The 25,482-nt window shown below is 41.4% G+C and overlaps 1 protein-coding gene across 1 annotated transcript in view; it reads right to left on the bottom strand.

Annotated features, from left to right (window-relative positions):
• ACVR1 (activin A receptor type 1) overlaps nucleotides 1–25,482 on the bottom strand; it is a 56,548-nt gene that overhangs the window by 5,391 nt on the left and 25,675 nt on the right. The window contains exons 2-8 of the mRNA XM_075180840.1: nucleotides 19,964–20,039; nucleotides 17,737–18,003; nucleotides 14,125–14,342; nucleotides 12,347–12,446; nucleotides 9,635–9,781; nucleotides 4,242–4,517; nucleotides 1,307–1,504 (exon numbers count right to left, since the gene is read on the bottom strand). Coding sequence (XP_075036941.1) covers nucleotides 1,307–1,504; nucleotides 4,242–4,517; nucleotides 9,635–9,781; nucleotides 12,347–12,446; nucleotides 14,125–14,342; nucleotides 17,737–18,003; nucleotides 19,964–20,030 — 1,273 coding nt within the window. The 5' untranslated portion in view covers nucleotides 20,031–20,039. The remainder of the gene's footprint in view (nucleotides 1–1,306; nucleotides 1,505–4,241; nucleotides 4,518–9,634; nucleotides 9,782–12,346; nucleotides 12,447–14,124; nucleotides 14,343–17,736; nucleotides 18,004–19,963; nucleotides 20,040–25,482) is intronic.

The raw sequence follows: 25,482 nt of genomic DNA, 5'->3' as shown, positions 1-25,482 counted from the left end.
CCTTCATCCCATAATGCATCCTGGTGCCATCTCTTAATACAGGTAAACAGTGCACATGTACCTGGCCGTCCACAGGACGTAAAAGAAAACATAATTCATTAGACCAGGCCAACTACTTCCATTGCTCCATGGTACAGTTCTGGTGCTCACGTGCTCATTGTAGGTGCTTTCTGCAGCGACGGGGGTCAGCATGGGTATTCTGACCAGCCTGTGGCTACATACCAAGCTGCGATGCAGTGTGTGTTCTGACACCTTTCTATCATAGCCAGCATTAACTTTTTCAGTAATTTGTGCTACAGTATGTCTTCTATGGGATTGGAGCAGACGGGCTAGCCTTTGCTTCCCATGCGCATCAATGAGCTTTGGGCGCTCATGACCCTTTCGCCAGTTATCCATCCTTTGAACCCTTTTGGTCGGTACGAACCATTGCATACTGGGACCATCATCACCATTTATTTATATAGCGCCACTAATTCTGCAGCGATGTACAGAGAACTCACATCAGTCCCTGCCCCATTGGGGCTTACAGTCTAAATTCCCTAACATATACAGACAGACAGAGACTAGGGTCAATTTGTTAGCAGCCAATTAACCTACCAGTATATTTTTTAGAGTGTGGGAGGAAACCGTAGCACCCGGAAGAAACCCACGCAAACACGGGGAGAACATACAAACTCCTCACAGATAAGGCCATAGTCGGGATTTGAACTCATGACCCCAGTACTGTAAGGCAGAAGTGCTAACCACTGAGCCACCGTGCTGCCTACACCCCACAAGACCTGCCGTATTGGAGATGCTCTGACCCAGTCGTCTAGCTACCACAATTTGGCTCGTCAAAGTCGCTCATATCCTTACACTGGCCCATTTTTGCGGCTTCCAACACATCAACTTCAAGAACTGACTGTTCACTTGCCGCTTAACAAGATTAATGTTATTTAATTTCTCGGTGGTTTTCATGTTGTGGCTGAGCAGTGTATATAGTTAAAGCAAACAGACTAAGATTTTTATTTACACCTTTATAACAAGCCACAAATGCAAGTTAAAAATCGGAATTTAGTTGGCACTTTCCTTTAAGCCCTTCTCACCACACGCTCGCAGAGTGTGCCAGACAAACACTGCAAAAAACATGAACAGCAATGCAAGCCTTAAATATGGGTGATAGTTCAGACCTAAATAAGACGAGGAACATTTAATAAGATCAAAATAGCTGCCTGAGCCAACAGTTCTAAGAATATCTATGTCGGGAGGGGGAAAAAATAAATAAAAAAGCCAACATGTGGCGTGGGAGTGAAAACAAACAGCTTACCGTTGCTAACCATCCGTCTGGCAACTTCCCACAGGACCAGACCAAAAGCATAAATATCAACTCTTTTGTAAGAGTCAAAACAATCCACCTGGATCGTCTCGTCTAAAACTTCAGGAGCCATGTAACGCTTCGTTCCTACACGGGGGTTATTCCCGACATCCAGCTGATTGGTTGATTGCGAGTGCATCACGGCCAATCCTGAAAGAGAAGCAACCTGAAGGTTAGCACTGTAACAATAGAGAACAATGGCAAAACAAAGCGAGCAATATATAAAAAGGCAGAAAACAGAAATATGGTCTATAGCAGTGTTGGCTAACCTGTGACACTCTAGGTATTGTGAAACTACAAGTCCCAGCATACCCTTCCAGGATTAAGCTGCTATATATTGGCAAAGCATGCTGGGACTTGTAGTTTCACTACAGCTGGAGTGTCACAGGTTAGCCAACACTGGTCTATAGCATAGTCACCATGTCTGAGTACTGCAAGTTATATTTATGATATTGAGCCCTTTGAAAGTCAGCTTGCATATGCCGTTTTCTAAAACCACACGTTCTCCCCCACCCAAAAAAAAATAAAAATATATACTATATAACACACACACACACAATAAATTATAATATATATATATATATATATATAATGTTTATATGTTACAGTAACGACTAAATAAAATAAGATCAAGCTCTATTCTCTATTCAAGATCGCTTCTCGGCCTTTTGGCTAAGATCAAGTGGAGTTGTGGCAGAGCTGCACTTGGTCCTCTGGCCAGGGGCTGGGTGAGCTGCGTTGAAAGCCCGGGACTATTGTGCTACCAGAGTGGCGATCCGGGGGTGCCAAAAAATCACAGGTCAGCAGCACCTTGAAACAGATATAATGTGATTATGTTGGCACCGAGCACTTTAGACCACTTTCTATACGCACCGCCTTTTTATTCTTTGCCCCGGCCTTATGGCTGGGCGAGAAAATTTTTATAATAGCCCAGCCATGAGGCTGGGGCCGTAACCACTCGGCACTTTATTATTTTTATTTATGACACTTCTTGTTTGTCACTTTCACTTTTATGTTGATTGTTTCACGGATTTTTAGGGGTGCGGGTAGGCCCTTTCTGGGCTCTGCGTCCCCTAAGATCTAGGGGGGGTTGTGCGGCCTTATGGCTCCTACCCCCCTGAAACCCCATCGTTGGCTCACCCTCCCGGGGGTGAGCTAGTTGTCGAGCCCTGGGTGAAGCCTCAGTGGATCCCAGAGCCAAAGGGACCCCCCCTAGCCTTGCAGCGAAGGGGGGTCTGAAAACCCTTGCCCCCTAAGGGTTCTTCTTATGGATCCGGGGGTCGGGGACTAGGGCCTATCCTTTTTTGAGGAGGGCCATGGACCGCACCCTAGTACACGTTTTTTTTAAGTTTCGCACTTTTTTCCGTTTATTAGGGCACGAAAGCACTGTTCCCGGGCTTTCAATAAAAAAAAAAAAAAATCAAGCTCTATTTATTAGCCCTCCCATACGGCTGAGAGGACAGATGTTTATTCCTAAATTTCATTTTGGACATGCATAATGTCTTGAATATGTAGAGAAAGCCAAACTCGTGAAACTGCAGCCTATCAATCTACTAGGACCTAATGACATCACTGAGACAGGAGCTATTCTGTTTCTGGTGAAAGCAGTCTTTACAAACTGCATCCGCCACGTTCAGCTCCCAGTTACAACTGTCCCATGTAATATTTCTGGAGGCTGCAAAAATACTGGAACTTTTTGCTATAATCTATATTGAGAAACTTCGATAATCTGCGGTTCTAAAAAGAAACAACATTTACGGCTTTGCTTGTTTCAGACATGTTGAGGGGGTTAAACTGTGCTCGCAACGTGTTTATCTGTGTTTATATGTAATCTAGTAGATGCTTCTGCACAAGACGTTAAAATAATTTGCTCTTTCAAATAGGATGGTAACAAAGGCTGCCACCTTCTGGACATCTGTGGTATAAAAACTAGGACATCAGGAGACAATCTTCAGCCACTACACCTGCAGGCTAAGCATCAAGATGCATATAGTTCATTATCGGTTGACGGGACATTAATGAAAACTGGTGCATACATAACTGTGTAAAAAAAAAAAAAAAAAAAAAAGGGTCTGTAACCCCTAGCAACCAACCAGATGTTTGATTTCATTGTATAACCTGTACCAGATGTTTGGAATCTGCTGGACATCTATGGGCTATCTATATAGCTTTGATCTCGCTATGGCGACAATGAAAAGCTACAATGACGTCACCAAAAGCAAGTCAGAAAATCCTGCACCATGGGGATTTTTAAGGATTACTTAAACAAGACATCTTGACGAGCTTCGAGCGCTCAACGTTCGTTATCTGTGAATATTCTCCACAAGAGCTTTCACACTGAAGATCCTTTATTGTTGCGCTTCATTGAAGAACCCCTTTTTCTTGCCTTCACTTTCTTTCTGACCTACATTGATTTAATTCTCCTCTTTGTCTCATTAACTACCTCCCAGTTTCCGCTTTCTATTCCAAATGCTATAGTCATTTGTTTGCCCTTCTACAAAGACACATGACGCAGCCTGGCATCACTGTTCACGCTGGGAGATAAGAGAACGCTCGTCTCTGCTAGGTCTGAGAGGTAAAAATAGAACACATTTCAGTATCCTAAATTAAAAATCCAAAGTGGAGTAGAGGTGGATGTTCTGCAGTCAAGTACAGTTGTCAGCCCCAAAAATAATTTTGTATTACTGTAGTTTTTTTAGGGCCATCAACTGTTAAGTTGGCAACACAAAGATATTTTAAAAGGCGTTATCCACCTGCAGATTACTTTAGTTTACTGGCTTGAATATGTCGCTTTATCTTTCGGCCATGTCTTTGCAAACATGTTACGTTCCCGGTTCACAAGAACATGGCTGTTAGAGCAGTCAGCAACTGCTACAGATGAATTTACCTAGATCGGCTATACAGCACTGCCCGTTCTTCCTGACAAGAATGTTCTTGCTCTTTAAATCCCGGTGAGCGATGGCAGGCTTTCCCTGGGTACCGAATATCTCCACGTGTAAGTGTGCCAATCCGCTGGCGATGGACAGGACGATTCGGAGGCAGGTGACGGTGTCCAGCGTGGTCACTTGCAAGTAATCATAGAGAGATCCCATTTCATGGTAGTGAGTGATTAGCCACAACTGCGTGCTGGAGTTTCTGGAAGTCATGTCCGAGGCAATGAAACCTTGAAAGACAAAAACAGATATATAAATACATAAATATCAAGCAGAAGCATTAAAATATTAAGGTATCTAACAAATTTACCTCATTAAAGGTGCTGTTCTTAGATAACTACTCTTTCTAATAACCCCCCCACCACCTCCACAACTGATGCAGCATGAGGGTGGTCCCCCATCAACCCCGGACACTTCTCATTACTTGACGCAGTATCTATTTACCGCAGTAGAAGGGGACTGGATAGAAAAAGTTCTCCTGTGCTCGCTTGGCAGTTCGATATGACTCTTGGCTTCAGGTAAGAGGAAGGGTTTCCGAAAGACCACTCTTACATCGCCAGTCATATCATACAGAGATGTGGTCTGTCCAAAACTGGCTTCTCCCATTAAAAGGAGAACGTCATGTAGGAGCTATATTTTGCCGATAAACCCTCGTCTAGACCCATGTGATTCAGGAGATATTCATCACTACCAGGAACGGCCATGGAGCTCGCTGAAAGGAAGCGTTAGACAATCAGCTCAGCAACAGCTGTCCATTGGCTGCAGTTTCAAATTGTCTGTCAGTCGGCAGAAGTTACCGTTACAGGTGCTGCGGGAACGGATCTGCTTAATCTGATTGGACCAATCTGAGAGAACGGGCCTAAGCGGGGAGTTATTTGGCAATTGGAGCTAGGAGAGGCTTTCAACCAAAAGGGAAAAAAAAATATTCAATTAACAAGTCTATTTAACATTGGGGCTCTTAAGACAGCAAACATGAGACATTTAAAAGGAAACCCCACCTTTAAAACAGTTTTATGTTTTAGGTAGATTTTCTTATTTCCTTGTACACAAACAAATGAGCGCAGGTCTTTTTATTAGAACCAGTTTATCTGTTGCTGTATATAAGAGCAAGGAAAACAAATAAATCTGCCTGGAAAGCAATATAGTCTGGGGGTGGATGACCTCTAAGGACACTTGAGCACATGGAGATATAATACACAGCATGTGGTCCTAGGATCAGGTGAGAAAATGTGCTCATAACAGGGTGAAGGGGAGATGCAAGTGGAGCAGTGGCTGTCGGTGGGGAAACAGCAACAGCAAATATCATAGAACGCACATAACATCTGCCATTGTGAGCATCAATCTAACGTACTCTGCTCTAGACTGGAAGTTACAGTCTGAATTACGAGTGTGACATCCACAGCACTATTGTGTTCAGCCCCGGAGCACCAAAATACTGGAACAAGTGTGCCGTTTACAAAGTCGGAGCATAACTCTAGTTTATTCTAATAGATGCCGACTTAGCGACAAGCGAGTTTTTGTTGTTACATTTTCAGGCACATTTATTTTTACAGCAATAACTTATAGGGGCATATTCAATTGACGTCGGGATCGCCGAAAATCCTGCGCTCGAAAATTATTACCGTTAACGGTAATCCTGCGCGTAAATACCGTTACTACGGTAATTTACTCGCTGGATTTCAGCTCGCAGCTCAGGGAGCCGCGAGCTGAAATCCAGCGCGATATTACCGTATTAACGGTAATATCTTTCAAGCGCGGGATTTTCGGCGATCCCGCCGTCAATTGAATACCGCCCATAGTGAAGCACACTGCCCAAGATCACCTCGATGGCGGCACTTGTGAACAATTCTTCACTCAAGCATCAGACCGCAACAGGATCTAGCATCAATTCACTATGCCTGAAAGACCAGATTTATCTGTACACAAAGTAACGCTTATAGAATGTTGTGACTCACAGTGTCTTATTGTCAGAGTGTCTTCATATTTGATTGAGAATTCTCAGTAAGAATCGAGCTAAGGCCTTATGTAATAATGGATGTTATCAGCTTAACACCCTTTTCCTTATCCCGTTATTTCTCTTTATTGACTAATTATTATTACTGTTTATTTATAGGCAACGGTCATATCATACTGCGCTGTACAGAGAACATTTAAATCACTCACATCATTCCCTGCCCCACTGGAGCTTACAATCAATCTCTAGCACACACACGCGCACACACACTAGGGTCCACTTTTCCACAAGCCAATTAACCTGTTTTTGGAGGGTTGGGGGGAACCAGAACACAAAAAGGAAACCCTCACAATCACGGGAAGAACGTACAAACTCCACATAGATTAGGACATGGTTGGAATCAAACTTACTGTGTGGCAGCGATGCTAACCACTGTGCTAATACATTTATATTCAAATCTATTTTTATTTTTTGACACCAGGGCTGGGTGGTGTTTAAGTATGTATATAACTAACAAAATGCAAATGTGTAGTGATCCATAGCAATCAATCAGACTTAATCAACCTAATGGAAGTTATAAATGAATAACCATACCCGATTGATTGTCCTGGACGTTCTGTTTATTTATAAATATCCCCGGAGTCTCTTTTACAGATGCATTATCATAAGCCCACGTAAGACCAGACCTGCTGGACGCAGGGACAGAAGATAGGTAATATACTAGGCATTTCTACAATAAAGGGCTCGTATGGGTTTTTTTTCTTAATGACCGGCCTAATTTAAGAGAGGCAGGGAAAGGGATTGTGTAAATAGAATAGCAATGTAATGGGGCATAACAGAGCGGAGCCCATTTAGTTTTAGAATGGTAGTAGTTAAGGTCAAATTAGTCAACAAAGACTTTAAACCGTGTGCACATGGGTTTGTTAACAAACAAAAACTAACACCTCTCGCCTAACAATTTGTATGCATAGTACACACTATTCTTAGCACACTATTTATAAAAGTGCTATAGTACAACAAGCAAACGAAACTCAGGGGAAAAAAAGGAAGAGAAACCCATAAATGTAACACAGAAAGAACAAGCATTTTATTCCTTAGAAAGCTTTAATCCAGCATCTAATCTCCGTAGCTCACTGCGGCATCTCTTACAGAGTTGTGAGATACATTGCAAGTAGTAGCTTATTCTCCTGTTTACTGGTGTTATGTGTAATCCAGCTATTACACAGTGAGAACCGCCAGCAAACTAGGTGCTTGCCTAAACAGCGAGAACCTGCTTGTAAAACAGTCAAGGTGCTTCACGTCATCAGATTTCTAGGGCGATGTATCCAGAATCCTCTCATCCTGCCAGGGGAATATCTCGCTCTGCTGTCTGAACATGCCGACGTATTTACAGGTGTAAAGGATTGTAAAACAAAACAACACGCCAGGAATGCACCAATTGCAGAAACAAAAGGAGGACAGAACGTGGAAAACTCTGGGAGAGGAAGGATTCAGTAAACCAAGCTTTCTAAACAGGCAGACTTTAAAGAATTTAACTTATAAAAGAAAAAAAAAAACCCAACACTGTTGTTATGGGAGAACTGTAGAGCGGCTTCTAAAAACAGACACTGCCGACTGCTAATCAAAAACATCAGTCTCTAAAGAGAGACTATTGGTATTCTCAGAAGTCACGGGAGCCTGAAAGCAATATAGATATAGGATGCACTTTGTTCTAAAGTTTTAAGTCACATGTGCAAGGTCACAAGCCTTTAAATTGGGTCACCTTATATGGAAATGCTTATTGGCCTACAAGTGCGGTGGCCCAAACATGTTCTGCGGCTTTCTAATTTACAGAAAGAAACAGGAAAAGGCTGTATACACCTGGACGCTTCACCTGCACCCATTGAGGGTTTATTTGTTTGTTTGTTTTTTATTTATAATTTGTATTAAATTTTTCTCAGAATTGTACAACCATGCAAAGAAAAACAACAACGTTAAAAACAAACAAACAACAACAGGGGGGTGGGGGGGAGTGAATAACTACAATCATTCAGTGTTGTCAGATGTGCTCTAACTGAAGAACAGTAAACGAGCATCAGACATAGATCCACAAGTGATGATGTAGAGCAGTGATGGCTAACCTGTGACACTCAAGGTGTTGTGAAACTACAAGCCCCAGCATGCTTTGCCAGTAGATAACTAGCTGATAAAGCATGCTGGGGCTTGTAGTTTCATAACACCTTGAGTGTCACAGGTTAGCCATCACTGATGTAGAGCACTCACAAGGTCCTGGGCATTATGACAAACTCAGACCAGCGACATAGAACAGTAAGCAAAACAAGAGTCTAGTCGAAAGGAAGGACAGGGACAATGAAGGTGTTAATGAGGGGAAAGGGGGGGGGGGGGGGGGGGAGTGTTCCTGGCCAATATAAAGAGAAGGGGGGGCTCCACCTTATGGGCAGAACAGAAAAAACTTATCAACCTCGAAGTGGGAGTGACAAGGGCGCCACGCGGTGTGAAATCTACTGGAACGGTCATTTATAATAATTTTTATGATATATTCACACCTATAAATTTGCCAGATTCTGTTAATCACTAACAGCAAGGAGGAAGGGGGGGATTCGGTTGCTTCCAGGCGGCCACAATAGCACGTTTGGCCACATTAATGGTCTTGGCTAATTAAGGTCACCTGCAGCCATTGTACTAAGGTTGGGTGATCCCTATGACAAACGTGACAACAGGTGTGTTTAGAACGAGCACTGGACAGACACGGACCCGTGTTCCATCAATCAGTCTCTCTGATCACTCACGGGTACAGTCTGTGCTTTATTCATAATGCCGACTATGTATATGAACTATAAGACAAAATATTACCACGTGAATCATTAATTCTGTAGATCTACCAACAAGGTAGAAACCATTAATAGGTCAGGATAGAGCCCTAATTAGGCGACGCACTGGTTTACTTTCTTTTGTCTCTGAAGAATTTAATGATCCTGAACGGTACAATTTGCTGTGTCCTTGTAGATCAATAAATAAAACATCTTCAGGCACCCCAGACGGACACAGCCAGACCCCGCAGGGCTGCGGACTGGTACTTTTCCATTAACACTAGTTGCTATTAAACAGTTACTAAAACAAGTAGCAGTCTGACATTCCCATCAGCTACAGCCATCTGGTAAGAATGCAGGACAGGCTTTCACTAATTAAATCCTCACTGTCCCAAACTGAACATTTAACTGTGTTCCCGAAGGACGGGCCAAGAATTCCCAGACACTCACAATAGCCCAGTTCCATCAACAGCCAGTTGGAGAATTCCGGATGTCACGGGCTTAATGCAGCAAATCCTTTAGGTCCCACTAGGCTGTGAATCTGCGTACCAGGATGTAGGTTACCACGCTGGGAATTGCTTACCGAGAATGTTTTCGTGCCTCAGCAGCACCGTGTTGTATAGTTCAGTTTCCCTGAACCAGGATTTCTCGTCTCGTGATGAAAAGATCTTCACAGCAATACTTTCTCCTTGCCAGAGACCGCGCCATACTTCACCGTACCGACCCTTACCTAGAAAATAAAACGCACCATCTGTATCAGAAACGTCACTGGGCGCTTTGGAGAGATAACTCTCCCAAAGGGACAATCACACATTTAAGACAAAAAAAAAAAAGAAAAATATTTGGGTTAATTTCTTATATAGAAATTTTACTAGCCACCTGCCCGAAGTAAAACACAAAATATAGTAAAAAGAAAAAAAAAGCCCTTTAATTCAAAATAAGAATATATATTGCATTAACTCACAAGCCAGGGGCACTGATAAATACAAGTAACTATTAAACACGTTTAGGGTAGGACTATGGTATATCCTATGGATGCAGTATTTGTGCTGTCTATGCATGGAGGATAATCATTTTGCAGACTGAGCCAGCGATACTGTAAACGCAGCCCTCTAGGAGCTAAATATCCACTTCCACTATGGTTAGACACTTCAAATATGCAATACCTAAAAAAACCGGCAAAATGCCTGGAATGTACGGAGATATACGGTACAATTAAAAGGACTGTTTGTTATTGTGGCATTCCCACTGCTATAGAATACTGGTGACCATTACCTGCATAGCTCTATGCCCTGCTTTAGACAGCCATCTCTGGGCAGTGTTATCGCTGGTCATTGTGAGACCATCTTTCCCATACAGGTAAGGAGAGGATGTAGCACATTACTGCATGCACCCTGACTACCCTGCACAGATATGATTGTCAGCTGCACAGGAAAAGATCAGCACTACATGTGACTGCTTGTAGAACAGGATGAGCATAATATTATATATATACACACACACACACACACACTAGAACTATGTGTAGGACGACCCCATTAATAGCACAGTCCTAACGTCTGCGTTTAGTGCAGCACGTGACACAGCAGAGTGAATTTTTGCCTTGATCCGTAGAGGACACATGAAATCAAAACTCAGTTTAATATGAACAGCTGAAAGACAATTCCACTAATGGGGAGACAACATTGTAACCCGAATCTCTTGGCACAATCACACCACTTCTAAGAGGCGCTGAACGGTAATGCATCTTACATTATCACTGCCTGTCGGTAAGCCGCCAGCCTTTCTGCCAAAAATGTTCTACACTGACACTTACTAGAATGTTGGAGCTTTACACAATAGGGGGAATCCCTGCAGGTATGGACAAGGTGACAAACCTGAACCACACCAGGATTTTGCCACAAGACTACCCAGGATATTCTTTCCAAAGCAAGATAATATAATGCAACTTGTGTCAAGCAGACTTTCTAGTCTAGGCTAAAATGATCTGTTTAAACCAGGAAACTTGGCATTGATTATTTTGAGGAATACAAATTAATTATGTAAATGTAATATGCATTTCAAGAAGAAGCCGGCACCATCTAGTTCTATGAATCACTTTCTGCATACACAGTGTAATGTATACACCTTTTTAGCCTGCATGTGTGAATGGCTATTGCAATCTATAGAAAGCATTTGTGCCATGGCTAGACAGCAGTGGAAACAGCGACACCTACAGGCTAGAAAATAAACTTTACATTTGAATGACGCATCACACTGCAATGGTAGTAACAATGTTTAAATATGTGGAATTAGTTATACAATTATTTAAAATGTTATTTATTTCATTTTTTTAAAAATAAAAGTCACACAACCCTTGTAAATTGTATCAGTCATAAAATGCATTTTTTTTTAGTTTTTGGTTAATGCTACTACTGCAGTTATTTTACTCACTATGACTTTCTCTTTGGTGGGCACTTTAGTTTGTGGACAAGGCATAAGATGTTGCCGTCTGTTTTGATTGGTTTCATCAATGCATTGCTGTTTGCAAACAGCCAGCTAAAAAAAGTTTCACCAAAGTCTAGTTTTGTGTTGTTCATCTAGGGTCAGGTGCTAAACTAGCCCCTGAAATCCTGGGTGACCCTGGCAGGACCACAGTCAGTCAATCCAAGTGCAAATCAATTTCTGCCACACGAGTTACACATTTATAATCAGAAATAATCAGAGTCAATATTATCGCTGCTTTCCTGTCTGTATTAAATGTTGCCTACTTATTGTCTGTGTACCTGTTATAAAAACGGTACAGTTACAAAAAATGTTGGCACTTTATGAATACTGAAAAGCAATAATAAATTAGAGGACTTAAAGAATGACACAATGTTTTTATTATTAATTTTTTAACTTTAAGTAAATTAAAACAAACTCCCCCAAATAGCATAACCACAGGGCTACCATGCCTAAGACTCACATAATCCCGATATTCACACCCTAACCTCTACTAGTGAGTCAGTAGGGCAGCTTCCACAAGTCAATAAAATAAAAAAAATAAAAAATAAAAAAAAATAACAAAAATTAGTTATTTTAAAAGGTGGTGTGGGGAGGGACTTTGGATAGAGTATAAGTCCTTCCATACTTCTGCTTTCTACTCTTTGAAACCCCTTGGAGTCAGCTGATTGCTGAATGTTCTAATATTGGGATTGGCTGGAGGTTTGTGTCGAGAATATTCTGCTCCCCAATAGGCTACAGTTTGGTCTAGTCTCAACCATGGCACACATACAATCAGAAGAGCTCCTACATAATCAAATGGAATACTGACCTACACACTCCGCTAGGGTGATCTGGCGAGCCACGGTTCTCTGTACCAGGAAAGGCAGCCCAGAGCCACTGCCAGATGTACAGGAGTGATCCAGCAGATCCTAGGAGGATAGGGTGGAAATATTACTTCACATTCAGCATTATTACAAAGCCAAGTCGAGCTATATTCAATCTGTGAGAATGTAACCATATGTATATACTTGTCATTTTACACTGAACCAGGAGACCACATAAACAGTAATAGTAAAAATTAATAATAATAATAAATATTATTATTATTATTATTATTAATAAACACTAGGTGGCAGCACTTTGCTTTTTACTAGTAGAACGTAATGTTTGCAAACATTCATGTAAACATGAATACATTGTGTGCTAAATGACATTCTTGAATAAAAATAGCATAAACATAAAAGTTAAAAAAATAAATAAATATTCGACTGGCACCTATATTTTTACATACCCCTGATATATCAAACAAGCTGCATAGATTCCAATTTTTTTTATATTTTTAGCAATTTGCAAACAATAATATAAAACCAAGATGACTACATTTTGCTCTGTGGGTTAACCTGTGGGTCTCTGGTTGCAGAACTATAAGTCCCAGCATGTACTGCCAGCAATAATCACAGGTGTAAGCCCACTGAGATGCGCAACGCTGTTATTTTTTATTGCAGTTTACACAAGTGCGGACTGGCAGCAGCTGCAGACGGGGTACAGGGGAATGTCGTCAATTAATTCTCCCTCCCGCGTATCTCTTTTTGCCCATTTGTCTACGACCACTCAGAGTGGCTGTATCACTGTGTGCTCACGGCTGCCGTCATTGTATTAGGAAGCAAGGTAGAGAGGTGAAAATATATTCTAAGCGCCTTACGAGAGGTTTTTTGTTTTTTTTTTGTAGAGGGAACACCTAAAAAAAACACTCCAAATGTAGAATTGCTGTAAGCTGTGCAAATGATACTATATATATTATTTTAAATTTAGCAATAGCTATACTTAATATATTGGACATTGCGTGTATGCTTGCTATGCAATCAAAAGCAAATCACTGCACTCTGCCACCAGCCACTTTAGGCTCAGAAAGGTTTCCTGCATTATAATTTAACAGGCTAAACGGACAAGAGATGTTAGGTGTTTTGCAGGTTTACGCATCCTTTAAGCCAAACCCCCCTTTCAGATGCATCATATATATAAGGGTTCTCTACAAACCAGTTCTCAACATAGGAGTCAAATTTGCCTTGTAAAGCAAATCTGTATTTAAACATTAATATATTTGGAAGGCTGTATATTACGGAGGCTGAAAATATACCTGAAATAAATGGAGAGTTTATACTTAATATGTCCAGTGTTCTCTTTCATCCAACCCTAGCAGATTGCCGTGTTAGGGGGGAGGAAGCGTTTCACTGACTGCGCAGGCTCAGTGTGAGTGACAGCTTTGCAGCCTTGATCTGCAGACATGCATTGTGTGTGGCCTAATAGATTGATACATAAAAGCAGGGCCAGTAATGTCACAGCAGCTCAACTGACTGCAGTCTCACCTTTTTAACTCGTATCAGATCCCTTTAATATACTTTCCTAAAGATGTGGGAGGGGCTTAAGCATTCTGTAACGGACCAAGGAGGGAATACTTATCCTTTTAGTAGAGCTACAGGGGGATATTACCTTAATACTGAACAATGTCATTTACTTCATATCTAAAAGATCTCAGATGTGGGATTTAGTGCCCCTACGACATAACAACGAGAGGCTTTCCTGAACAAGGAGAAGTCCTCAACTTACGGCAAGCGTGCTGTCTCCCACATTGGATGCGATGAGTCCATCTATAGTGCCGTACTCCGCGTCCCGTGTACTCAATCTTTCCATGTGACGCTGCTGAATTTTCCGGAAGACCAGCAGAGCCACAGCAGACAGCACGATCAGCACAATCACCGGGGCCAGGATGAATATAGCCAGAGTATCCACACTGTAATTTAATACCTCTCCATGGAGTGACCGCCCTGTGTAAAAGAAGATAACATTCAATAATTGTGGCTGAGGACACAACTACCATTGCAGATCGCTCTATATAGAGCAGGCCTGTCCAGCCTGCGGCCCTCCAGATGTTGTGAAACTACAAGCCCCAGCATGCTTTGCCAGTAGACAACCTGTTGATAGCTGGAAGGGCATGCTGGGACTTGTAGTTTCACAACATCTGGAGGGCCGCAGGTTGGACAGGCCTGATATAGAGGCACAGCGCCCTTGAAAAGATTATTCACCGCTCAGCTACTACACTTATCCGACCAATTACAGCAACATCAGCTTGTGCTGCCAAACCAAATATTTAATACCTGTTGTATGAATGGAGCTGGTCACAACCAGTCCTAATCATGTTGACCCCACAACGAAAGCACATTTCAGAATATATAAATCTCACAATAGCAAAGTGATAATAAAAGATATAGGAAACTTTGCACTATTTATATTAGATTGTAAGCTCTCTGGTATAGCATTTGACGAAAAGAAAAAAAACAAAACAAAAAAAACAAAAAACAAAAAAAAAAGGAAGATTTTGCCTGTTCTAATATATTGCAAAATGTTCTCTCTTCACAATGGATGTAATTATAAATGAAGACTGATTTTGCCTCATCCGCTGATGCACATGGGACACTAATGACCTGAATTGGGGTACAGCAATGTAGGTGTTTGCTTAAGTCTCAAGTGGACAAGTATGAGACACAGACACAAAAGGTGTCCATTAAAATTCACAATGGAGTCTTGTGACCCTATACAACGACAGGGCTGCAGCCAGGGTGCTTTTAAATAGGACAAATAATTCCAACGTGACTTTTACAATCATTACACATTATATCCGCGTTAATGCGGTACCGTAATACCCGCAAGAACGCGCACTTTTCGCGGCAACGCGCGTTACCGCGAATCCAAAAGCTAATTGAATATGAAAGTATTTGTTTTTGACAAAGTTAGCATCTGGGTTGGTATCTTTTCTGTTTATTCTTTAGAATTAAAGAAGGGAATTAAATTCCGGATTTGTGCTGTGTAAATGGTTTAGCTTTCTCTATGCTCAGGTCAACAGGGGTGGGACCGAGGCTCAGGTTGAGGGATGGCTATTATAATTGTAAGACCACTCCTAGGTATAAAATTGATGTGGTGTCAGGGCTTTAATAACCAAGGAGGAGGAGGTAGGTAGGAATAAAGCAGAACTGATGGAAACATACCGGAGACCAACTGTGAAATATATCGCTATCTTTGTCATTCTCTGAAATGAGCAAGGTATTTTCCTAAAATGTACAGCTCTGTGAAGGATAATGTGATCTTTGTCACAGTGACACAGCTAGAAAAGAATATATTCCACAGCTGTTTATAAAAGTATTCACACCAGTTCGGTATTACAGCTCCTGCATAAACCATGTTCGGTATATGTTCTAAAAGTTTGCAGCCTAATTTTAGTGGCATGAATATGCAAATGAGAATTGGAGAATTCCAGTACATGGAAACAAATAAATGAATTTGAATGAAAAGAGATACATCCTGCACTTATAGCATACTTCCCAACATGCAAGTCCCTGGCAGTGGGACAGGGACCGTGGTCATGTCTCGATGGGAGCTGCCTATCGGTGTAAAGAGTTAGGCTGCCCGTCCCCAACATTCACACCTGCGGGACAAGCGTGTACCTGGGCGGAACAGAGCCCTAAATTCAGGACTGTCCCACTGAAATCGGGATAGTTGAGAGGTAGGTTATAGTAAAGTTGTTAGCAGCAGATAATTCCGAACATTGTCCAAGCGTGTTGCAATTAGCCATCATCTTGGTAGTCTCACAGTATATACACACACACACACACACACACAGTCTCATCACGCTCCACTAGGTCATACAGGTGGTGATTCTAGCATTGATTTTCTCACCAGTTACAAGCTTGATACACCCTTGGTTCTCTTTGTATGTCACTGTTGGTGGACCATTTGGCTCTCCAATAACTTCCAACAGCTGATACTACCAAATCACCTCTTGGCTAGCATGATATGCTGGGCTCTAGGCTAGTTTGATGAAGTAGTGGTATTACAAACATGATGACTTGCAATAACAGGTGTCACTAGCTCAATCTGTGTCAACATAGTCAACTTTTTCCAACAGCTCAGATTCAAGCGCTGAGCCTGTTTACGATATTGCACGACTCTTATCTGCGTCCCAATCTATTTGTCGAGGTTTGCTCACACGTGTACAGCTAATTACCACTGTAGCAGACGTGCTCGGATCACCGGGGGGGGGGGGGGGGCAGCTCGGATCACGGGGGGGGGGGCCCTCACGGGGGAATGGAGGCCCCTTTAGCCCAGGGGCCTCCATTCCCTTAATCCGGCCCTGGGTAGGCATCTTCTGTTATAGCACATTTGACCTTCTATGGATTACGGTGCTGAATCTATAAACTCAATCTTGAGTCCTCAATGCCAATTTTGCTCTGGGCACACTCCCATGGCTGGCACGCGCTTCCTGTTCGTCTGCACCCATCCACACACTTACTGTTGACATACTAAATTGAGCCCGTCGCCTGGTCAAGCATCAAATGCAGCCACACACATATCACAGGGACTTGGACATGAAAGACTTATTACTTCTCTGGTATCACCCAGACATTCTACCATTTCTAACGTACTCCTTATGTAGTCCTGCATATGTTGGCCCTGAGTCAGCTTCGTTTTCTATAGTCGTCTGATTAAACATAGTTTATTCCTGAGATTTGCTATTTTTAGTCCCTTCCACATTTTGTTTTTTTTTTTTTTTGCAGTTTCCATATGGGCATAATTTAACCGTAACCTACACCGAGAAGGGAAATGGTCCTCTGGGCTTTGTGATCATTCACAACAAAATTAACAGGGACTATAACAGCCCTAGCCTTGTGTATATTTCCATGTATATCCCTATATTAGCAGCAACGTTGCATTTTTATGACGAGTGGTTTGTCAGATTGGCCACTCAGAAATTAGAGCTGCTATTATCAACAATTTTTCTTAAGTTTCAGACTTTTGCTGCTGTCCTCCCATCCATAACCTGTTAGCAGCAGATGATTTTGAACTTTGTTCAGAACTGTTGAAATTAAATGTTTTTATTACACAGCAAAATTGCAAATCTTACTCGCTGCTTTTTACATTGCCAACCATTCCCGATTTCCTGTGTTAAGCATAAAAACATAAGAACAGAAGGTCTGTGGTCCAATATTCATGAAATACATTATATCAATGAGGGATAACCCAAAATTGGCCTTCTCTGCTGTATAGGTGGAAGATACTCTTTAAGAACCCCAATAACACACAAGTAGAGACAGTTCTGAAGAGTGTTCTAAGCCTCTCTAACAAAACAAAGCGACACACTGTGTAGTGAAGAGATGGTCACATTACCTTTACTACTTGGCAAGAACGCCGTGATGTTCATGTTACAGAGGTCACTCTGACAGCACTCCACCGCCTGGTCAGGGGACGGAGGGGTCTTACACGTCATCCTGCCTTGTTCGTAGACTTGGAAGCATCCTTTCTGATACATCAAGACACCGTCATTTATGCTGAGGGAGGAGAAGCACTGCTGCCCGTAACAGTGGTTTCCAGCGCCGCAGGAGACGCCCTCGCACACACATTTATACTGCCCGGGGGTCACCTTTACTTCCTCATCTGTAAACAGAGGTCAGCGGTTTAATACACAGCACTCCCACGCCCGACGTTGTAATAGACGACACAATCTTTACATTTGTCACAAGAAAAACAGATGACCATATTAATTCATAATGTAGTAGCTTAATAGGACTACCTAAATATATACCGTATTTCCCCATGTATAAGACGCACCTTTTTCCCCAAAATTTTGGGTCTAAAAATTGGGTGCGTCTTATACAGGGGTAGTAGCGCTTACCCTGTCAGATGCTTCCTCTGTCCGGTAAAGTCTTCTTTCTTCTGTCCGTTCTGATCCTGATGCTGGAAAGTCGCTTACCGTCCTCTTCGCGATGACCGGATGTGGCGCGTGAACAGCAGTTTGAACGCACACTTCCGGTTTCTGCATTTGGCGTTTTGTCCAATCAGGACCTTTTCAATGTCCTGATTGGACATCCGGTCATCGCGAAGAGGACAGTAAGCGACTTTCCAGCATCAGGATCAGAATTGACAATAGCGTTAGAATTCCGTCTTTCCTCTGTATAAGCTGCACAATTACTCTGTGAAAAAATTGAGGATAATGTTTATCCTCAATTTTTTCACATGATTTATATAGGTGCGTCTTATACAGTGGAGCGTCAGATACATGGGGAAATACAGTATATCTATGCATAGCTTTATGCTATCATGCCGAGAACACCAATCCAACTCAGGGGAGTCTGTGCTCCTGTTACCTCCTTGCCAAGTTATATCCCATCCACACATGTTCCGTTGAAATGGGCCATGCCTACTGGGGGAAGAGACAGACAGTGGCAATTCGACAAGAAGGCTTACTAGAACCACCAGAGAAAAAAGGTAAAGTCCAGAAAAATTATATTTTATACATCCATGCCTCACAGTAGAAGATATAATATTGGTATTTACTAATTTTTCCTCATCAGGCTGCTATTAATGATTATGGATTGCCATGGTAACAGACACATGATGCAGGGAGCAGAGATGCTTTGGAACGCTCCTCTCAGCTCTGTCTGCACTGAGACTCCGCCTTCTCCCCCCCTCTCTCGTCACATAACATGCAGACAGTCTGTGATCCGGTGTGTGCCTTTCATTTTGCCAAACAGAGCTATTTTGAAATGAACATGATAATTTGTAGGATGATGGCTAAGAAAAAATTACTAACAGATGCATGCTTCAAAAGATATTTAGCTTGCTAATTAAAGAAAAAAAAAATCTGTCTGGGATTGCCACATTAATATTTACATTAGAAATGAAATAAAAAAATATAAATGTAGTATAACATTACCTTTAAGTCTCCTTCACACAAATCCTTTTCATGAACACACTATTCTTTCTTAAACAAAACCAGCAGCACATGTCACTTATTTGCACACGAAGTATGCTCGTCTGTTTAAATGGCCCTTATTTTCTCCAGACAAGTTGGGCCCAGACATAACAGTGTCAGCGGAGCGAGCAGTGCGTAACCTGCCCCAGGGGAGGGAGGGAGGGAGATCTCTCATGCTGCGGATTCCTTACCTGATCATCAGCCTTTATTTTTGAAAACACCAACATGCTCCACGGCACGAAATTTTAAAATATGCAAAGCTTACAGATGAGGCACAGATATTAAGCAAATACTATCAGAATTCTAGTTTTTATTTTTACGTCATTCTGTCCAGCAACATTAAAATGACAAATTTAGGACTACAAAATATGCGGATGACAGGGGGGAGTTTAACAAGCCGTAAATGTGATGTGTGTTACAGCTTGGCAAAGCGTTGGAATATAACGAGGTCATGTGAGATTTTTCAGATGTTGAGACTAGTTTCTGAATAACAAGCAAATTAATTATGTATCACTCCTGACGATTTAACACTGTAGCTGTCAAAAAAAACCAAAAAAACAAAAAACAAAAAAAAAAAGGAACATATGTAACCTCTCAGGACCATGAAACAAAACACAGGAACAACACAATTCGCTCACTCACCTTCCATACTTGGAGACAATAAGGCTACCATCACAAGTAGGGGAAGAATCATACCACTATCCACCATTGTACAGTTCTGGGGGGGAAAAAAAATATCTATATTAATACAAATAGGCAAACCTTACTTATGTTTGGAATTATCTTCATTAAATAAAACTACTCAAATATAGACTTAGTTGAGCAAGTGAAAACAAAATGACATACATATTCTACATGGCTGATTTTACTCATGTGCTACCCTATAATTTTAATTTTAGCAGACATAATTATGGTCAGCTTTAGGATTGCTGCCCTACAATAGCCGCTTGTCTTCGCAACGCCAAAGCAAAAAAAAAAAAAAGAACAGTTTATTCCTATCAAATAAACGTTGCGTTCAACCGATTTAAGAAGAATTTCTAAAAAGGAAAACATTTCTGTGCATCGTTCTTTAAAACATATTGGTAATCTATTTTTTATTGCTTTGGACTCCCAGTTTGCCGGGATAGATTTAATCTGGACATCCGTCCCAGTAATGAAGATGTTGGAAACTACTGGGGAATAGCGTACTGAACATTTTAGGGTGGGTTTGTGTCTGCGTGCTACTAGAAATTGTCTGCTCTATTAATATAAAATAGATTATAAATACAGATTTGCGAATCGCTACTATTTTTCTCAAATAAGTACCAAGAGGAGCTGGGGATTCCGCCACAATGGATATACTCTGTTATATCAAGTTATTTTGCTAGTCGACACATTTCATCATTGCCCAAGGCTGTGAAGATAGATCTCCATTTGAAATAAGATACATGATGAGCCAAGATCCAACATCCCGTCCTTAAAAATAGGCAGATACAGAGGACAATTGCTAAGTAACACTCCTACACGAATTGAATGACAAAAAACTGATATGAACTCCACAACAAAACAAATCAGCCTGAACAATACAAAAACAAAACTATCAAAACAAACCACACAAAAGCTTTCACAATGTTATTACAGTAGAATGTTGACAAAATCTTTGGGGATATTACAGTGTTCTATAAGAGCTACATATAGAATCTTATGGATACATATGACCCAATGATCATGTTCATCCATATCAGCAGACAGCGCTGAATATGTAATGAGTGAAACAACTGTAGACGGAGCTCCAGCAAAAATACATTTGCATAAGTAATGAGTGAAGTAATTTAATTGCGGCAAAAGAAACATTAAAATGATGGGGAGCTTGTGAGAAATTGGGTCTGTGAAAATTTTCAAAACAAATCTGTACATAATTAAATCTGCCGAGAAATCTCTTTCTTTCTGGCCCAAAGTCTGTAGAGACACAAATGCTAGAGGATCAGTATAAAAGGAATGGAATCACATCCACTATGGTTATTTACATGAAGGCAATCATTACATCTGTGACACATTGCTCATTATACTGTAACCAGCGAGGAATATTTGTTATTACGGCTCACATGACTGGTTACTGGACAGAACGCAGCGGGAATAAATCCTCATACTTCAGGCAGACATAAGTTACAGGTAATAACCACAGGTTGCTTTGACCTTGTTTCTCTAGTAGTTTTGGAACCACAAATCCCAGCATGCACTGCTTCAACAGCTGTCTAATGGATATCAAACCTCCCAAATGTCCAGATTTTGGCGGGACAGTGCCGAATTGCGGACCTCATAAAGGATGTGAGTCTGTAAAAATAGGCGGTCTTAGGGGGTATGGGTGTGGTTTGATCAAAAAGGGGTGTGGCTTAGTGTGTCATTATTCTCAGTGTGTTAGGAGGCATGGGATTATTACCATTTATTTATATAGCGCCACTAATTCCGCAGCGCTGTACAGAGAACTCACTCACATCAGTCCCTGCCCCATTGGAGCATAGTTTAAATTCCCTAATACACACACACACACACAGACTAGGGTCAATTTGTTAGCAGCCAATTAACCTACCAGTATGTTTTTGGAGTGTGGGAGGAAACCAGAGCACCCGGAGGAAACCCACGCAAACACGGGGAGAACATACAAACTCCTCACAGATAAGGCCATGGTTGGGAATTGAACTCATGACCCCAGTGCTGTAAGGCAGAAGTGCTAACCACTGAGCCACCGTGCTGCCCACAAGAATCACAATGCACTCCCTATTGTAACTGGAACTATATAAAAGCTTTAATACAGTTCTCAAATTCAATGGTACTTCTAATATCCTTATAATTTACAGCAGTGAATGCATTAGTCCTGATAACATACAAATATTACTAAAAGACAATAATGTCTTGTCAATATTTATACAGATACATGCAAAAACTCCTATAAATAATATTAATTTCACTTGTGCATTTTAAAACCATCGACGGTTGACAGATAAGGCGTGTTCGATCAAAATAAAATAAAACAATATAGTGTCGCTCCCTCCCCTCCCCTCCATTGTACATTTATGCTTAAATCCATTTCTTTTTTTTTTTCCAGGAACCAGCTAACCTGGTCAGAGACAGTGAATAAATGAACGGTTTGTTCGTGGTTTTCTTTGTAGCGAGCTTGGCACAAGTTACAAAGAGCCTCTTTTTTTGAGCAGCAGACGTAAACACTCACAGACAGACCACACTTCCAGTGCAGATGACAAAGGCTCATGCTGTACTTAATCTCATGGCACTAAAGTATGTTCTATAGACAAAACATAACATCCCTCGTCTGCATAATATAAAAGGATCTCTCTCTCTCTCTCTCACACTGTCCTGCAGGCTTCTCCAGTTACAAAGACGTCCAACGTGTATTAGCGGCTATAATAAACGAAACAAATATTCTTAGTGTTGCTGCATATTAGCAACTAGGAAAAGGTCTGGATTCCATTTTAAATAAGCTGCTAAAACAAAATAGTCATCATACATGAACAAGCCGCTAGTGGCATAAAGTATTTTATTTTTAGAACTAAAGATATTGGACAGAAGGCTGCCCACTCTGGACAAGCTGGGGGAGGCAGTTTATCCCCTATGCACACCTCAGGTTCCATACTTTGCTAAATGACAACTGCCGTTTCCCTGTTAACTAGAATCTGTGACTTAGACATAATGCTCAAAATATCAGAAACCTTCACCAGAAAACTCTAAAATATAATAAATGACATTTAAAAATGAGCCAAGTCTTTCACCACACTGATCACTCTACAATCTCCCCTCATTAAAAGGACCCAATTTAGGGTTAAGATGAAACCTAGCTCGTAAAAGCTATTTCGCACCTTGGTAAAGCCATTTTATGCAGCAGTGGGCAAACATGAAAAATGTGAGGGAAATTGGGGACATGACCTAGATCAACTGTAAATCAAAGTGTAAACAAGCTGCCAGTATTGGTTTGCTACATGCAAAAGCAGCCAGTATTTTTCCTGCATGGAAGGACAAATCAGCACCCCTGGCATTGCAGCACGGTTTTTTCAGGCACATGTAAATGAGGCCCTAAATTGTTTTGCAGTGCCCCTCCCAGTGCTTGTTGGAGAAAGTGGTTTGTGATCACGTATGTGTATATGACATCACTGAACAGAAGTAATATTTTATCTCCATTCTACCCCCTGCCCCCTCCATTCCCGGTTACAGGACTTTTTTCGGGTCTATGGAATTCTCTTCCTCGCACAATAAGACTCTCCTCTGGTCTACAAATTTTTAAGCGTTCTCTGAAAACCCACCTCTTCAGACAAGCTTATAATATTCCTCAACCACCCTCTTAACCACACATTACCCTATTGCCACTCGTTACACAATTTCACACAAGACAACTATCCCCTGACCAACATTGTTGTGTGACGGGATCATTTAGCTTATGAGTCACTTTTACCTTTGCAGTCTGACTGGGCCGAAATGCAAAATGTAGACTTAACCTCATGTATCAAACTCCCCTTGTCCCATAGATTGTAAGCTTGCGAACAGAGCCTTCTCACCTCTGTCTTTTTTACCCAGTTTGTTTATTAGTTTACTGTGTTTGTCCCCAATTGTAAAGCGCTACGGAACATGTTGGCGCAATATAAATAAATGAGGATAATGATTTTAGTGTTCAGATCTCTCTGGATAGCAGATCCCACGCACGTTGTGGACTTGCCGAAGATATATTTTCAGGACTTTGATGTAGTATTTCAATGGGTCCCAATTACATGATATGGCTTTTACAGATAAACCTTTTAAGACAAATATGGTGCAGATATGGGGCCTGTGGACAGTTTCAACCTGTACAGACCGCATCCTGAATTGTGTGATGTCACTAGGAATGTCCTCCAGGTCTGCAAAGCTGGGACCTCGCTTATGATCGCTGAGTCAGCTACCCTGTGCAAGGAGTCACTACTAGTTACAATGCAATCTGCATCCATGACAAGCTTCAGTGACAATTAGTCAAGACTATGTCAGCATGGATCCACTAATAAATAAATAGAGCCTTACTGTAATCACTGATGACTCCTAAAAAAGGGTCTCATGGTTTGAAAAACAAACAAGCCACACATCACGCAGGAAATGCACAGTTATCGGAGATTACTCAGAATACTTAAATCTAATAATTTATCTGTTTTCCCTAGTTATTGGACATAAAGTAGTCCGCTATCTTTCTGTAGGAGGTTGCTACATTGCTTTTAGACTGTTGTGAAGCGGGATGGGAGGATTAGGTGGGTACAAAAGGGACACATGTCTAAGTCGCAGTATGACTTGCACAATTTTCTTAGGTTCTCTGGCCATGAAACAAATGGAGAACAGAACGGATGTCTTTTATAGAACACCTAACCAGCTACACAACAAATCCAGTCCCAGCTTTCTCCTAAATCTCTTCCAGTCCAGGAATTTGGTTTAGCTCGGAGTAGATCTAGATGAGGTTCTAATTGGTACACCCGATCCAATAGAAGTTCCTTTATATTCCACTTGCAGAGTGTCAGTGCTTTTCCTTCCATAGACAGCAAATAAACTGCATTACTTAACAAAGGGACTTGTCCGATACATGACCCCCTGAAGTGCGAAGTATCAGTCCCACTCATTCTCTGCATATAGGGATCACTTCCGACCACAATCTGTTGGTTTTTGGACTCTGCCGAGGGAAAGGACTCCTTCCTCTATTAGAACTGTGTGTGCGCATCACAGCCCATCTTTTAGAGCAGTTACCTCCCTCCTGAACCCTGACACTGAGAAAGCTGGGAGTACCCTTCTTTGAAAGAGGGAAGGCCATATGCCAATACCTTGTATATTTATTACTTGCTGGTCATTTTTGATTAGCAGGCATTAAATATGTTAGGAGCCCAAAACTGCTCAACACAGGGGTGAGAAACACCTCTGTGGCGAAGGGGTTAAAGATCAAACATTGTAATTTAACTGGATATTGACATTGAGTTGGAGAAGACTCAGCGGCAATTCAGTTGCCAAATGTATATTAAGCGGTAAGATTTTAGTTTGATTTGTACTGCAGTCCCATTGTTTGGGAAAATAAACCCAATTCTTAATTCTACACTGAAAGGGCTTTAACAATAACTACCGAAAAGCGTAAAAAAAAAATAAAAAAAAAATAAAAATATTTTTTTTTA

Source organism: Mixophyes fleayi, chromosome 7 (genome assembly GCF_038048845.1).
Source record: "Mixophyes fleayi isolate aMixFle1 chromosome 7, aMixFle1.hap1, whole genome shotgun sequence".
NCBI classification, from domain to species: Eukaryota; Metazoa; Chordata; class Amphibia; order Anura; family Limnodynastidae; genus Mixophyes; species Mixophyes fleayi.
The sequence above is the reverse complement of the archived record's forward strand: the minus strand, read 5'-3'. Positions and strand labels throughout refer to the sequence as shown.